The sequence below is a fragment of the Stegodyphus dumicola genome, chromosome X1 (assembly GCF_044657685.1).
Source record: "Stegodyphus dumicola isolate Sdum_Otavi_A_Nest chromosome X1, ASM4465768v1".
In the NCBI taxonomy this organism is placed as follows: Eukaryota; Metazoa; Arthropoda; class Arachnida; order Araneae; family Eresidae; genus Stegodyphus; species Stegodyphus dumicola.
The window spans coordinates 25,301,047-25,319,597 of record NC_140780.1 but is presented as its reverse complement, the minus strand read 5'-3'; the positions used below and the strand labels follow the sequence as shown (position 1 = coordinate 25,319,597).

At 31.4% G+C, this 18,551-nt stretch overlaps 1 protein-coding gene across 3 annotated transcripts in view; it reads right to left on the bottom strand.

Annotated features, from left to right (window-relative positions):
- Positions 1–18,551, bottom strand: part of LOC118188230 (protein grainyhead-like) — a 285,114-nt gene that overhangs the window by 163,310 nt on the left and 103,253 nt on the right. For all 3 annotated transcript variants that reach the window (XM_085806975.1, XM_085806973.1, XM_085806974.1), the window contains one exon: positions 3,685–3,845. In XM_085806975.1, the coding sequence (XP_085663101.1) occupies positions 3,685–3,845 (161 nt within the window). The remainder of the gene's footprint in view (positions 1–3,684; positions 3,846–18,551) is intronic.

Below are 18,551 nucleotides of genomic sequence, written 5' to 3'. Positions count from 1 at the left end.
GAATAATGAACGAGTTCTGGATCCAAAAATGCGAGTGGCAATTTACAAAACGAAATCAAACACTGTTGTAAGAGTTTAAAAATTCCATTTGTTGCCACCTACTTCTAGTTTAAAATACTGTACTATTCTAGTTTAAAATCCTGTACCCACTCCTTTGCTGTACTGTACTTTTAAAAATATCCAATACGAATTTTGGAAGCTGAATATACTTCTAATAAATATACAGAAGAAAAATGGTATAAATTCAATAGAAAAACAAATTAAAAATCAAATATAAGAAGGAAATTGTTATCAGTTTAATTCTTGATGCTGCACGTTGAGTAATTATGAAAAGAATGCACTTGACAAAAGTATATACTTGCGAATGCTGGACAAAGAATGGCGCAACTGTAATATTTGCTTAAAGCCACCTGTGTTGAATGATTTCCGTTTTCTTATGCCAACGAACATTTCGTGCAGTCTGAATGTTTTGGAGGCAGTAAAAGTCTCAGAAAGTTGACCAAAGACATGAACATTTCAGTTGTTTTAAGAAATTATTTTGAAACATTCAGCATGAAGGTAATATAAATGAACTGAATATAAACAGTTGCTTTACTGAATAAAATACTTTATCACTGTTGAACAAATTCGGGATATTATTTATCCACAGTGAGGAAATTATAATAAAATGAATGTGATTGTAGGTGATAGCATGCTAGATTACTGTCTGCGTCATATAATTTATGTATTTTGGGTTGAACGCTATACATAAAGCAGCTAAATAACTTCAAACATTAACCCGTTAGTTTCGTTACGTTAAATTCATGCATTTACTCTTTAAACACTATGAATGGAGTTATGATATGATACTGAGTGTTACTGGTATGATATTGAGTGTTACTGGTATGATATTGAGTGTTACTGGTATGATATTGAGTGTTACTGGTATGGTATTGAGTGTTACTGGTATGATATTGAGTGTTACTGGTATGATATTGAGTGTTACTGGTATGATATTGAAAATAGTTCTTTGAAAGCCTTACGAAAATTTAAACTAAAGTTATAAATGCTTCACCTGTTGTAGCAGAATTAAATAAAATATTTTAAAATTTATACACTAAATTTCATACGTAGACAAAAATATCTATACATATTTTTCAATCCCTTACTTCCAAACTTACTTCCCTGCTTCCAAACTGGGCAAGCTATGCAAGAAAGAGTTATGTATTCTTATGAAGTTCGTAAGGTTAGGGGATTATTTATGCACTAATATGAGTAGACTACGATGCCCTTCAAATTATAATCAGCAAAATCACAGAAAGATGTGTCATTGATAGTGATGATGGATGGGTTCGAATTTATCTGCTCTTCGCTTTCTAGAGTAAATAGGCACAAATGAATGTCTTCAGATAATTAGAATGCTTTAAACCAAGTAACGTGTAAAATTTTCTTTAAAATAAGATCAAAACATTGCAGATTTTAAATAAGGTATTCAATGAATTATAATTTGAAGGCATTATACAACCATTTAATCAATCTACACATTAAATTACTATGCCTGAATTAATAAACGGCATTTAAATTTTCTATGCCGTAGGCATTGGAAGATGAAGATAACTTTATTCCCTTTTTGAGCTTCTGAATATTTGAGAATAGTAATATTCTCAAATAGTCAGAATTTTATTAATGCTTATTATTCTATGCTCTTAAAATTGAAATTTTAAACGTTTTAAATTTATTTAATCATAGTTATAAATGTAGACTACAATTTAAATTTTCTGCCTCTTAGGCCGTTAACGTTTTTAAATTTTAAATTCTTTATGATGTATTTCAAATGTCAACATCATGTCTCAGTTCTTTAGTGTTAAGGTATTTTGAAGCAGTTTTACGAAACGTAATGTACTGAACAAATGTAAAAGCCAGAATAAAAAAAAGGCAAACAGGCCTAAGATGGAAATAAGGATTGTCTGTAAGTTGAATAAATTCGAATACTTTTGAAACACTCCAAAACCGTATATGCATTTGGAAGACGGGGGTTATTTATGTTACAGATTGAGTTTACATATTTATGAGATGCAGTTTGTTGATTATTGTACTAAAGGTTTGCTATCAATTAATCTAACTGAATTCGTATCAGAAAAGAAATCAATGTGTCTAGGTATCTAAGTTCATTACGAAATTGTTTTCGATACATGGGTGCCTTTCTGTTTCAGTAATGCAGACTATTGTTTATAAGTGGTATTTATACCATATTTAAAAAATAATATTATAAAGTATTATAAAATAAATGTTTTAATTAAATGTTAAATGTTAAATTATGTTAAATGTTTTAATGTTAAATTTTATAATGTTATAAAATAGTTTTAAAAATTAATGTTATAAATATATCACTAAATAGTGTACAACGAGGTTAAATGATCATCGACAAAAGATTAAGAGCAGTGAAACGCTTCACTTCGTTCCTAAGACGGACATCACTAAAAGTGACCAGTATTTTCGAGAATATAATTAAGTAAAAATATTGAATATTGAACGCCTGTGATATGTTCTCTAGTGTTGCGACGACAACAACAACAAAAAAGCGTAAATTCTGTATGATAGTCTTAAACAGGCTCCACTGCAACTATCATGCCAGTGATAATGAACTTTTACAATTTCTAGTAAACTGATGATTTCATTTTAACTCAGTAAATAAATGCAAACTAATAGTAAAATTCAAATGATAGACTATTCAATTTTTTTATAGTCTGCGAAGTCGTTTTCGCATTAAATTTGCTGTTATTAATGGCCGAAATTTAAATGATCATATATTAGCACATAATTTTAACCCTTGAGTGGATGCAGAATTTTGACATTCTGAAATTATACATAAGATTATCAAATACCCTATTACATAAACAGTGATGTCGTAATTCAAACAGCCACTCCTCACACACGTATATATATATATATATATATATATATATGTAATAATAAAATTCCATAGTCAGAATACACTTAAATTTCTAACTGCATGTTCTTTTTTTTTTTTTTTTTTTTTTTTTTTTAATGGCGACGTTCTCTTATTTGAAAGTACGTAGAATTAAATCCACAGCCCCGTAGTCAAGTTGTTTTTCCCGCCTTTTCTACACGTACAGTTATAGAATGTTCTGGAAATATTTAAAGCGAACTGGAATGGCTGACGAGGTTGACGTCATTTCTTGGAAGCTCCGCCTTTCCAGAGGCTATAAAAGGACTCGCAAAGGAATATCGGGGACTTTTCTTTAACGTAACGATGCAGTAAACTTCATACAAAAAGTTATTAGTAATTCTTTTTTATTTACTCCGGAGATCAGATTTTTGTAATTGCTATTTTCTCCTGAAATATAATAACTGGATCCTGTTTTTTAAACTTATCGTCTGATAATTTAAGCTACGACTACATCTATGATTCTTCACCAATCTATTTATTCCGGACAAAAGCTGGTACATCATATATATATATATATATATATGTGTGTGTGTACATTTAGAAAACTGCTCAAATGATACAAAAATGTTGTTTTGACCAACATTCGGCTAATAAAACCAGTCTTCGGATAAAAGAAAGAGAGCTAAATTAAAAAACAGTTGGTAATTGGGAGAAACTCCTGTATGCATTCTAAGGTTTAAACATTTTTCTTTACTATGACTTAAAAATGTAAAACAAAACACGTCTATACTTACAGTTTAGGAATCTGTACTCTATCAGCCTCGGAGTTTCGACCGTAATCATGCCAAGACCTTTTGGAGGATCCAGATTGCGAACTTGCCGGCCTACTCGGACTCGGTGTAGGTTCTGTCTGGAGAATAGTTGCTGCTTGAGAAAGATCAGAATAATCGAAGATCTAAAAACAAAGTAAAACACCATTTTAGCAGGTTTTCAGATACGTAATTCAAAATACTTTCATATGTGTAATAAAATTGTACAAACACTTTCCCTAACAAAGATCGATGCATCAAAAACAACTGTTTTCAAATGCACTACTTTAATATCGGTCGTTTTTATTAGCATAAGAGAGAATTTAACAGTGGTCTATGCAACGTATCATTCCCGTCTTAGGAACTGTTTAATATCAATAAGCAAAAATATCAATACTGGTCTTTATCGATAGAAAATTTTTCTTTGGAAGCAGGCAAAGTAATTACTGAGAATGCCCAATAGTAAATAAACAACATTTAAAAGTTTTATTAGGGTGTCATAAGCCGTCGTCACCGTGAGTGGTGGATTAAAAGGGATGAAGCATCACCTACATATGACATGGATTTTGTTTTTTATTACAATTCTGTACCAACCATTTTTATTACAACCATGTTGTTTTTTATTACAACACCTACCCATTTACCATAGATAGATACTGCTTATGAACCACATTTAGGTTTAAGACACAATAACACGCCGAACAAATACTAATTCAGAAGTCAAACAACAAAAATCGGCGTTATATTTTCAAAATTTTCACAGGACTAGTTTCGATGGTCCTGTGAAAATTTTGAAAATATAACGCTGATTTTTGTTGTTTGACTTTTGAATTCACATTTAGGTTCTTCATGGCTTAGCGTTTTTAGAAGTCATTTTCAGAGCGTATGATTATTACTTTAAAGGGACTTCTAGCCTACCCAATCATCTGATTTAGCCTTATCTATTTCCTTTGGGGCTATAAAGTGTACAAAATAAGTCTCCCTCCCCCATATTAAATTTAAAGACAGAATTTGGGAGTGTACGCAAAACATTCCCCAGGCTATGCATCAGCACACGTTACAATCATCGTGACTGCAGTAACATATTTAACTGAACAGAGGTCATTTACTTTGCGAGATACTCAAAACATGATGTTACACTAGTATAGTTCAAAGTTTACGTGATAAACGTATGCGAAAAAAAAATGCAAATTTTTTACTTTCCATTTGCATTTGATTTCTTTTTGGAAACAACTAGCTGCTTTTGACACAACTTTTATTTTAATTTAAACAGGAAATTTTCATTTTATATATTTAATTGAGATAACCAGTTATGCTGCAAGTAAATATTTTTATCGTTTAAGAAAGCATCTATTTTCGATTAATTAAGCACAGCAATTGCAGATTTACGAAGCGGACGCTGCACCAATGGTCGAGTGGTTAAGCCTGTTAGATAATGGGAGTTGACCTGGGTTCAATCGCAGGAAAATTGACTGACTGCGTAGTTGGTTTTCATAGTTTACCGTATTGTATCTGTAAATACTATTAGCTCTAAAGATTTCAAATAGCTTTTTGAAATATTTTAATTTTGTGTATATGTTACGGTGAAACACCGAAATCTGGAGAATGTCGACTTCCACCGGTGAATGTCAACATTCACATAGTCTCTTGATGTATGTCCGAAATATTTTCCAAATACTCTTATTTCTGAATTACACCGGTCAATGTCGACATTCACCATGTACTAATGGTGAATGTTGAACATATAACAATATTATATTTTTTTCTCCGTAATTCAGTCGCGAATAAACGCACTTGAAATTTGAAATAAGAACTTAAGAACATGAGAACCTAAAACACACAATACATTCAAAATGAGAAAGGAAAATAACAGAAGTTAAAAACTTACTTAAATATGCAGTACGTTCTAAATGAGAAAATAAAATAACAGTAATAAAAAACTTACTAAATTATGTGATTCAAATCTTATTTATTGCAACAACTTAAACTATTATGGCACTTTATGACCTCTCTTTTGGATTTTCACCAGAGCATATCTGTGATTGTCGACATACGCAGGTGAGGGTCCGAATATACAAGAATGTAGTGAAATATTCAGTCGGTGAATGTTGATATTCTCCGGTGAAAGTCGACATTCTCCAATTTCGGTCTTTTTTTCGGTAACATATACAGATGCGACATAGAATCATAGCTTCTGTTTGGGAGCTTATCTGCAGATTTCTGTTGAAAAACCAAGTAGCTAATCTTAGTATCGGTTTCCTTTTGGGTGTTCAAATTTGGTGAAATCTAACGTAGAAAAATTGAGATATGGTTGTTCATTCTATTTAAATTTTAGCTGCTCGTCTTTTGGTGAGGTATCAAGCCTTCAAACTACATTTTAAAAAACAAACAAATTGAAACTTACTACATTCCCAATTACTCAGCTTAAAATATCATAGACAAAGCTTCCATTTGAGACTACCAAAAATTTTACAGCGAATATTTACAGTAACAGACAGAACTTAAGTAAAACTGCAAAGGAGAGCGTAATTCTCTCCTATAAGAATCTCTAACAAAGTTGTATTGATTTGAGCAGATTTACCCCACAGACAGTTTAAATTATTTAGAAACCCACAATGACAATTAACTTACAGATGAAGTAGCGTCGACAGCTAAAGTACCTCAGAGCTTTCTTGAAAGCAATGCGACCAGTGTTATCTCGCGCTAATCAAGCCTAGCTACGTTTCTTCTTATGTCCTTCTATGCTTAATCTCTCATTTCATATTCCTGGAGCGAGAGGAATGAGAAAAGCAAGAAAGGATTAGAGAGGACAGTAGAATCTAAGAACGAGGGGGGAGGAGAAGAACTGGTGTTAAGAATTAATCTTATCAGGAGCTCGCTTTTAAAAGTTTAAAGTACACTGCTTCCATTGCCTTTTTCACTCAATGAAGCAAGTTGCTCAACAGCCCAACAAGACAGGAGAAGACAGGAAGTCAAAGAAGACAAGACACGAAATCAAGACAGGAAGTCAAAGAAGACAAGACACGAAGTCAAGACAGGAAGTCAAAGAAGTGAATCAAGTGCATGCCTTTGTCAGTTTCAAATGTATTGTGTCTCTTATTAAACTGATATTTATTTAATTTAGCAGCCTTCTCTGATTTATTTCTGCCTTTTGCACGTTTAGCAGCTGAAGAAGATTACTCAGCTGAAAGTTTACTCTTGATTTAATTAATTTCTAACCCAAAGCCCTGTCGTTTTATTTGTTAAGAGTCAACTCATTTTGGTTTGCAATTCTTAGCCACTTGTAAACTTATTTTTAGGCATTTTTGATTTTAGCTCATCTAAGCTCTTTTCTCTTGTTGGGTAAAAGCGAAGAAGTTAAATAACCACTTAAATTATAACATTGATACTAAGAAGGTTGTATAATTCAATCAAAAATATTTTTTATATTTTTCAATTAAAATTTATTACCATTTAACCCTGCATTAAATGCGTGGTTAACCGGTATTTTTGATAAGTGCGCTGTTGACACCTGTCACACACGCACTTAGTCTAGGTTTAAGATTTCACGAATTTGTAGGAAAGAGTATTTTATTTAGTGGTAAAAGATTATTTATTTTCTCGAGTTTATGATAAAAGGTCATTAAATGACATACAAACGTATTATTTCAGATGTATTCTATATCCACGCATGAATGATTTTAAAAGAATGGTTGTCATATAAGACCGTTTAATATCATACCGTGTTTAATATGCTTTCTGTTACTTTCTGAAGGTCTCATTGTATGACTTTTTAAAGTCACAGTCACGTATCTACATAATTCATTTTCCTATTCTCGTATGAAAAAGATAAAAAATTTGAACATGACAAAACTTCTTAAAAAGCAATATTGCTACCAGAAATGCCTTGATTTCAACCTTGAATGTTCTTATATCATTTGTTGAGAATATTCTTGCGTTATACGCAAGCTGCGCGGCAATAAAAAATGATTTTTCCTATTAAAAATAAAAGTAAGGCGACATCAAGTAATAGGCTGGTAAGCTTTAATGAAAAACCTGAGGATTTCAACCCTCTAAGCTTATTATGATATTCTTAAGAATATCTCAAACGAATAAAGCGCAAGGTTTAAAGTTAGCAAAGTTTCTGTAGCTAGAAGATATTGAAAAGTTATATAGGCTTTTAAATAGAGAATAGCTAGAAAATACTTAACAGATATCTAAGCTTTTAAATAGAGAATAGCTAGAAGACACTTAGCAGATATATAAGCTTTTAAATAGAGACAATGATACTTTCAATGCCGTCTTTTAACAGAAACAGAGAATAGCTAGAAGCTATTTAAAGGTATATAAGCTTTTAAATAGAGACAAGGATACTTTCAACGCAGTCTTTTAAGACAGACAACTTCAAGAATATGGTGATTAAAAGAAATTAAGAAACAGAAGTCTTTTTAAAAGAAATTGGCTCGTATTCTCACATGGAAAAAACAAATTTAAAACTCCTTATATCTCCACACTGATCACCAAGACTTAAATCCAGGGTAAACTATAGGTATTCAGCAATTTTACCCCTCGGTTGCTTGTGGGCTTGCATTTCTGAAACTTGTAACTTGATTGAACTCGCTACTTGCAGCTGGTGTAAGACAGTACTCATTTCTTGATTTTTTTCTAACTGCGCCTGATCTATATTATACATACTGTATTTATATTGCCCTGAAATTATTGCAATATATCTTATTAAATTTTAGTCATATTCCATCACTTTTAAGTTATTTAGCATAGAATTTCAAAATATGATCTTTCCCATTTAAGCTCTTCAATTATCATTTGAAATATTTATTGCCTGAATCCATCAGATTGGCAGCTTCCCATATGTTTTATACTGCAGTTTGAAAATTCGGAATGTTGCCTCATAGTGTTGCATCGCAAAATCTCGCAATATTTTTAATAATTTTGTTTTTATACAGGATGTTAGGAGCTAAATTTTCCCTTAATCTGTAGTTTTAGATAAAGAGATTCATTTGTATTCTTCAAAAAAATTGAAAAATCAATTTTGAGAGACCTGTTCCGTCAGCGCACCAAAAACAGTTTTTAAAGTGTAGAGACATTAGGTATTTAAGAAACAGACAAGAGAAAAAATTAGCAACGCCTTCGCTGGGAATCGAACCACGGACCTCTGAAATACCTGCTCAGTGTGCTGACTACTACACTAAGAAGTCACGCTAGGAAGACGGGAGAAATACCTTATATACTCCCCCTTTTAAAGGGCGACTGGGGTTTTTAAGGGACCCAATCGCCAAATCCTGGGTGTGGAGATTCATCATCCACGACTCTTTTAGTTCGGGCGCCACTGTAGAGACATTAGGATTTTTTTTGGAAAAGCCGGAGAGATGGATTGGATTGGATTATTCAATTATGGCAAAGCACACGAGGGCTTTCTGCCTAAAGGGAGGAATGCCTTCGTGGAGGACTTTCTAAGGGAAACTGGCTCGTATACACGTTACACATGGGGAAAACCACGAAAACGCCCATGCAGCCAGCCCGTTCGCGGGAGTCGAACCTCGGACCGAACTACCAGTGTTCAGCGTCTTTACAGCTCGGCCGCTGGTGGGTCTCCGAAGAGATGAAAAATTAGCAATCGCCTTCGCTCTAACCACGAGAACCGAACCACGGATCACGAAGGCACTCTAGGAAGGCGGGAGAAATACCTTATAAAGGAACTTAAATTTGGTAGATCAGACATAGCTCGAGCAGGCACAAGAAGTGAAAGTTATGACTCATGAATGTTCCCAGCTTAACAGTCACAAACATAAACAGTTCTAATAATACCATTCGTAATGCAAGGATACTTTATTGTCACTTGTACTACAATAAAATGTATACAGAATAAATATGTAGAGAGTTTTCAAGAACTTTCTCTCTATTCGGAATCACGAAGGCGAAGGCACTCTAGGAAGGCGGGAGAAATACCTCATAAAAGAACTCAAAATTGGTAGATCGGACATAGCTCGCGCAGGCACAAGAAGTGAAAGTTATGGCTCAAGAATTCCCAGCTTAACAGTCACAAACATAAACAGTTCTAAGAATACCATTCGTAATGCAAGGATACTTTATTGTCACTTGTACTACAATAAAATGTATACAGAATAAATATGTAGAGAGTTTTCAACAACTTTCTCTCTATTCGGAATCGTAATTTAATTTAAATACTTCATTATGAATAAATATGAAAGTTAACACAGAGTGTTTTATCTATCTCCTAAGTGTTTCTTTTACTTCTTTGTGACTGTAATGCTTCCACCCGAATAGCCGTCTGTGTTTCATAGCACACGCAAAATCTGAAACACATATCATGTAAGAAACTGTGATCATTATACCTGAGGAATTTCAAAAGCCAATTTCAACCCTTTGAAATATAGGAAACAAATATATCCTTCATAAGTTCAGACCTGTAGCTTATTTATAAGAAATTGTGATCACGATACCTGAGGAATTTCAAAAGCCAATTTTAACCCTTTGAAATATAGGAAACAGATATATCCTTCATAAGTTCAGACCTCTAGTTTATTTATAAGAAATTGTAATCACGATACCTGAGGAATTTCAAAAGCCAATTTTAACCCTTTGAAATTTAGGAAACAAATATATCCTTCATATGTTCAGACCTGTAGCTTATTTATAAGAAATTGTGATCACGATACCTGGGGAATTTCAAAAGCCAATTTTCACCCTTTGAAATATAGGAAACAAATATATCCTTCATAAGTTCAGACCTGTAGCTTATTTATAAGAAATTGTAATCACGATACCTGAGGAATTTCAAAAGCCAATTTTAACCCTTTGAAATATAGGAAACAAATATATCCTTCATAAGTTCAAACCTGTAGCTTATTTATACAAACAATTTTGCAGCATGCTGTGCAGTGGATCCAAAAAATGCCAGATCACTGTGGAAACTCATTTATTTATATGGTACGACGTTATTTATCTATGAATATAGTACTGCTAAAATTGGAATAAATGAATTATATTAGTTTTTTACGTGTATTTTTCCATAAATTTTTCCATAAAATATCACATAGCCTATACTTCTGTTATGTGCGCCGAAAGGTTATCCTTCTTCCTCTATAACGGTCATTATTGTGGCTAATTGCAATGGAGTGCTTCGAACATGCTATATAGTATACAAATTCTCTTAACCTGACACAGTTCTCAAAATTTTCAAGATCTACCGAAGATATTAATGTTTGTTACATAATCAACTAATAATAAACACCTAACTGGTTTCTATAACTTGAATGAAAAGGCTTCCAACCATGCAGCTGCAGGAAAATATCTCAACTCCGCTCTTTTAAAATTTTATGAAACTTATCGGAAATATTTATTTTACCATTTCCTAAATCCTTAGTGAAACCTAAATGCTTATGTTACCTAGCTAGTTAGTTGCGTTACAAGATCAACATGGAATTTTACTAAGATTAGAAGCCTGAATAATATCTGAGTCAATAGACTATGAATTGCTAGATATCCTTCCTAAGACAACAGAGAACAAACAGTTCAAGGAAAACTTACTTAGTGTCTAACTAGTCTTTATTATTACTATTTTTTTAATTTTTAAAAAGGAGGCATGCAAAAAGCAATGCATTTTTATCATTCTCCTAATTGCAACGGAATAACAAAATTGGTAACAATAAAGGTGCTTGACGCAAAAGGGCATGTCTAAGTTTATTTACACAGTTTTTAAAAATTGCCTGACTGCTACGTATTTGGTGAGCGAAATCGGCACGCCTCGAACTGACATTTACGATACTCAAATACGACCCGGTTCTACTTTTCCGAACTACTTGTGGATATTTTGTTTTTATTATTTCTAAATTTGAATGCTTAAGTATTCTTCTGTTTGCTGTTTGTGACGGAGACAATTTACAGTAAATGGGAAGTTTAACGGAGCTGCAGTGGGAAGTCTCTGAAATTCGTAAAATATGCCGTGCATTACGATTATGCTTCATATGCCGTGCATTACGATCAGAAAAACCTAGGGTAAGCCTTGTTTATGAGATGAAAATGTACTTTACTTATCAAATTGTCTAGCTATTTCAATTTCGGATTTTAGTATTTTACGAAAACCAAAGACCAGAAAAATATCTAAAAGAATCACAAAAAAGTACAGTTAAATATTTGTTACAAAACAACATAAAAAAGAGCCATTAAACAGAAAAGCTATTAATATTATTAGCAATATTATAAACATTATTCAAACTATTTTATGAGTTTTATTAGCAGTTGTGATAACATGGCTGTTAATATCTATGTTTTCAAAAGTCTTTGAATCGGAAGTGAAAAATATTTTTAAATTCTTCTATCATCTTTCATTTTTCAAAGAGACAGAAAAATGTGAAGAGCATCTTGCGAATAAAAAGATGCTTCAGCTATGTTAGAATGATAAATGCATGGATTATCAGATGCTTTTAAAATTATATAATTATAATTTGATTTTAACGGCAAAACATCTATTTTAGCATATGTAATTCTGTAAAAAGTAGTGAAATATGAGATGATATATGTATCACATATAAATTATTTTGATCTTATCAAAGACATGATCAAGTGATAGTGGACCAAAATATAAATTTTTGTACTAAGAATTCTGTGGAAAGAACCAAGCAATAGTATCTCATTATTTTATTCAAATGTCAGAATAACAAATTGCATCTGTAGATTATAAGAAGAGCAAAATATTCCTTCAAAACATTATAAAAAAATATGCAATGCTCTCGCAGGATTCGGATTTCCGAGCTCCTGGATGTGCGTCGAATGGGCTTCCAGTTATACAGGAAGTCATGCGGAAAGGAGGGAGAAAATATCTTAAAACTTTTGGGTAACACATTATTTTTTAATAATTTCGATACTTTTCAGAGTGCTTCATTAGCCTAATAATATTTTCAGAGTATTAATAATTTCAGAGTGCTTCATTAGCATATAAACTGATAACGATTAAAGAACATATCTTGAGCTCGAAAGAATTTTTTATTCGTACAGCAAAAGCTATTAAAATCCCAAAGGATTATTAATGATAGGTTGGTTGTTCAGAAATGAGCAAACGTATATAAATGAAACACAACATTGTTTTAAAAAACGTTCGGTACATCAAAAAATTGTTTAAACATTTTTGAGAATGATGATAGGTACAGATTTTTGGAAAGGGCGAAAGAGAGAAAATAACGGGAAATATATCGATCTCTGTTAAACTGTAAGGAGGTTGTTTTACTTAATGCTTGGAGTAGTTTTCTTAAATTAGCAGCATTTTAAAGACTTTTTCTGACTGAAAATTATAACTTATTTTATTGATAACTAGCAAAACACCGTAAAACTTTGCTTTAAAACATAAGGAAGACTAACTATAGAAAAGAAACATATGCCCCCATTTGTTGCTCTTTGACTAATACAGTAAATAATACACTTATAACATAGGAAGGTTTGATTTGCTACGTGTAGAATTTTAAAATGCTTTTTCTCTGATTGATCCCGATGTATGCAAATTTTTTTTTCCATGTTCTTTCAGTAATGCCTTTGACATGTATGTCGAGGTCGAAGAATCATTACGACGCGTCCTTTTTTATTGAAAAGATCTTATTGATTTAAAGTTATAATTAAATGCATTATTCTTAAAGGAGGTCAAATTCACTTGCAGCTTCACACGTTTTTGATTTTAATCATACCCCTGACTATAAAAGCACTATATTTCTGAAACGAAATCTAACGTTTATCATTAGCTATGAATTTCTTGCGCCCCGTGAAACTCATTGTGCAGCTTGGAGAAAACCTTGAGAATATGTCCTCTTTTTCATTACTAACAGAAACTTTAACAAATATTTTATACTTTTATTATATCTTTCCTTGTATTTTCAAATTTAATTATAGTCTCTGCTTTTCATCCTTGGACTGAAGCTTTCACACTTGTTAAAAAATAATTTCATATTTGACAAAGTGAACGTCAATGGTATTTTATTCAACCTACCACACATTTTCCAGTTTCTTTGTAATCTTATTCTAGATTTTTTTTTTTAATTTTTAGTTTCCTGATTATCCTTATTCCAAATTCTATATGTTTACCATGTCAGTTTTGGATGCTATCTAAATTCTTGCTTTTATGAATTTTATTTCGTGTTTGTTACAGATTTTTAGCAAACAGATTAATATGTCTAGGCTCTTTTGATTTTCAGAGAATTGTCCTATTCCTTTTTATTGAATATTAAGAAAGTCTTTTTGAACTTTGTGGATTAAAAAAAAATTTGCTGTCATCCTTTAAAACTGTCATACGAGCAACAAATACATTGGGGGTGGGAAAATAGAAATGATATTTTAAAATACTGTATTTCGACTCGTTTCGGTTGAGTTAGAATTCTCAGATTTGGTTCTTAACTCAGTACCTTTTACCGTCATATAATACTAAAAATGTTGAGAATGAAAAACAATATCTTGAGCAGTGAAATGTTGGAATTATATTTTAACCGATATTTTTCTAGAATTAACTCAGAAAGCTTAACGAAACAAGCAAGTTTCATACCTTGTTTTGAAATTTCGTACTTATAAACTCAATGAGTTATTTTGGAATTTTGACAATTCTTAAAAACGTCACAGGTAAAACTGAAAACTTTATAAACTCAGTTTTTAATTTCGGGACTTACTATGTTACTTTAGCAATAAGAGAAATTTGATTTTTTTAAAGTTTAAATTTTAACAATTAATTAAAAAATTAATTGTTAAAATCAAATTAACAGAAATTTAATTTGATTTTAACAATTAATTTCGTATATTTAGAAAAATAAGAGATTAAAGTATTTGTTAGAATAAACTGCAGCTTTTTGTAATGATAAGTTCTAAAAACGAAATTGTGTATTAAAATCAATTTTAAAATACATTCTAATATATCCTCTTAAAAATTCTTTAACCATAAAAGAGATAGATTAATCAGCATAAATATATACATGTTTACATGTTTAATGCTAAACCATTCGTCTAAGTTTTCGTTACAGCTAGATAAAAGACAAACTAAATATTAAAGCCTGTTAAATTTTACATTCCCAGTTTTTTTAAAACATTAGATTATAAAGTATTTCTCCCGTCTTCTTAGCATGCCTTCGTAGTGTAATGGTCAGCACACGCGACGCGTATTCGAGAGGTCCCAGGTTCGAGTCCCGACGAGGGTATTGCTCCTTTTTCATGTGTCCTGCTTCGCAAACATCCTAATGACTCTACAGTTGCATCCGAACTAAAAAAAAAGGTGGTGAATGATAATTCTCTACCACCAAGAATTGGCGATTGGGTCCCCGAATCCCCGGCCGCCCTTTAAAAGGGGCAGTATATAAGGTATTTCTCCCGCCTTCGTGGTGTAATGGCCAGCACACTCGAAGCGTATTCGGGAGGTCCGAGGTTTGAGTCCCTGAGAAGGCATCGTTCCTTTTCCACGGCTCTTAGCATCCTAATGTCTTTACAAAATATAGCTAATATCCTTTCGAAAACTTTTGATTAAATCATAAACTCACAAAAATTTTGCGATAAATATATATCGGGTGTTTTATACAAGAAATTTAAAATGCCTAAAAAAATATTAATAAAAAGTCTAGTATGAAATAAATTTTAACACTTCTTTTAAATACCTACCACTCTTTTAGATAAACTTGAAAAAAATCAGGGCATTAATCTGAAACTGGTAATTAACTTAATGAGCTCTTTGAGTTTGTAAACAGTTCGTAAATCCTTTAAAAGTTTAGAAATTATACTTTTTTAAATATAGCAACGAAAAAAGAGGAAAAAAAATAAATATTTTCTGAGATAATTGATAATTAAGTTTCGAAATATGTATTTTAAAATTATTCGTTGCTTTCTTAGATTCATAATCAAATATTTTTGATTAAACATTTGAGGAACAGGCAAACGTTTTCACTGAATGCTACTAAACATTTTCATTTCTTTTTGAACTCATTATCTTTCAGAGAGAAGCAAAAAGAATTTTTCCTCATCTCTTTCAAAAATAAACTCCAATAGGAAATTGTTTGAAATTAAAAGAATAACTGTCTTATTCTTCAAAGAATAACTTCTTATTGTAATATCTTCCATTGGCCTTGCTGTATATTACGACAAAATGTAAAGGGCAAATTTACGGTAAACTGAGTTGTCCTTTTTCTATACTCAAAGCAGATAACCTTTCTTACAGTTATTTTTAAATAATAATTTTCCCAATAGGTAGCACTAAAGAAGTATTCAATGATAAAAGTAATGGCATCTGTTGATTTCTCATTTCTTTAATAATCGTTCATTTAAATAATTTTATAGAATGCGTATGAATGTTTTTAAGACTTCAATTAAATTACTTTGAAATCTTACTTGAATATACTGTAGCTTATTAATGCTTACATTTTTATAGCTGACAGCGTTATATATTTATAGCGTTATATTTTAAAATTTTCACAGAATTTTTCTGTGAAAAATTTGAAAATATAACGCTGATTTTTGTTGTTTGACTTCTGAATTAGTAATTGTTCAGCGTGTTATTGTGTCTTAATTATAATTCAAATGGTTTTAAAAATTAAGCTTATGCTTGGAAAAAAACTTTACTGTAACATAACTGTAGATTATCTTGCAAATATTTCAATTTATGGAATGCATTTCTCATTATGGCCGAGGAATCTTTTGTTCTTCAATGGTTGTAGAGCGAACACCTTCAAATATACACATTTTAAACTAATTTTCAAGTCTCGGATCTATCGAAAATGTGAAATTTGTAACATCAGCATCAGCATAGAAAATCGGAGTTATTATTTCGATATGACTAACATATCCCTTCTTCTTTTACAATTTATTTTCTATTGAATTAAAATAATATTATGCTCCATAGCATAAATCACAAATTTTAACAAATCTGATTATAATGTTTTGTAGGATATTATTGTTTATGTTCAGTTTCCTGCGTATATACAAATTATAATTAATAAGCTATGCAATATGCAGTTACCTCTCCTTGTACTAAACATACTTTATGGACCTTCAGAATTAATTTTCTTGCTATAATTACCATATTCCACTTAAAATAAAGATTAGTATAATTGACACTCCTTAACATTATTAAACTGCTTCGAAAATTTTTTGTCCTATAATAACAAAATAAAATACCTTCAGATATTATAAATAAAATTTCGTTGTGACTACCGCAGTATTATTTTCAATTCTCTGAAGCTATACACTCAAAACTCATTGATAGATCCGAAATGTTTCAGGTCATCCTAAAGGATTCTATTTATAACCAGAAAAGCTAACTTTCACGCAATTTAAAATTCCAGTGATTCGACTATAGTGCTTTTCCTATTTATTTAGAGGTGAACCCTGATTTCGTTCTGACTATTTTCTCCTCACGAAATAATCATACTTCAATTTATGAGTGGAAATATTTCCAGTGATGAGGGCAAGAGAATCACATGCTCTTTCGGGGTCACGACAACTCGCATAGCTGAAGTGTCTAACACCATAATACTTAATACTGAGTCCGCCTGTTTTTGCTGTAATAAGAGTGGAATTTCAAATGCGTGTTTTCATGCTTTCGAACAACAGGATGTTTAAATTTATGAGCGAAAAACGTTTCATTTACGCTGAAATTTTACATTATTAGTCCAAAGGGATTTGAATCCCGAAGGACTATTAGTTTCGTTTTGGCATTTTGCGTCGGACTCATAAATGTCGGTTCACTTTTCAAACTGTTGCCACAAAATGTTAGAGTCCTGCATTATATTTGAAGAAATTAAATAATGAAAAATCTGCATAAATGTATGTATATTTCTTGTATTGTGATAAAACAACGGTACATAGAGTCATCGAATTTTGAATAACGTAATCCTCCAACGAATATGAGCATGTGTAAGACCAAATTTGAAATTTGAAATTTGTTTTATGATCGATTTCCTATTTTTTAAAACTTTGACGAATTTTTGATTAACAAACTCAAGGATTTCAAAGCGAGCAATGGCAACGTTGTGCAGAAAAAACATTTTTATCTCCAGCGCGTGAGTCTCTGTATCGGAAATTCTAAAGATATGCTCGTTTTAAAACTATTTTGCGATATTGCTGTTGCACTGGATCTTATGGTTTAAGTGCGAGGAACATGATATTTAATAAAGAAAGGTAACACACAAAATGTTAAAAAACGCCCCTTTGGACGTAATTTAAAATCTGAAACATTTGAGATTTTTTTTTTTTCTTTTTTTTTTTTTTTTACTTCATTGAGTTAACGTCCTGTTTTTCTAACTTAACCAGCTGTTTCTTCTGAGTTAAATTTCAAGCAACTGAATTTCTTTGCGATTTAATTCAATTCGCTTGTAATCCATGCTGCTTTCTTCAAATTACTTTAGATGTAATATTAATTACCCACATAGATGATTATTATTGACGACTCTTAAGCGATGAACATTTATCTTATAATTTTCTCTATTGCTTCTTTCTTTCGATGTAAGATATAGTCTTTGTTAAGAATGGATAATAAGGATAGATTGTATTTTTATGGAAATATAATTTTTATGGAATGTTTGCTTATATTTATAACTATACTTATGGAAAATCCTTAACAACTATAATAACAGAACTTATATTTGTATAAAATTATATTATATATATAAGATTATATTTGTATAAAAACAGAAATAGCGCATATAATACGTAAGGAATAAAAAGTATATATTCTTAGTAGGACCAATAGAAATAGTATATGTTTGCATATGTAGGTTTCCTACTACATCTACGTATATATATTTGTATATGTAGCAGGAAAATTTACGAATTCTTACCTGTGTTGTATAGCTTTAACTAAATCTAAAGGCACTGATTTA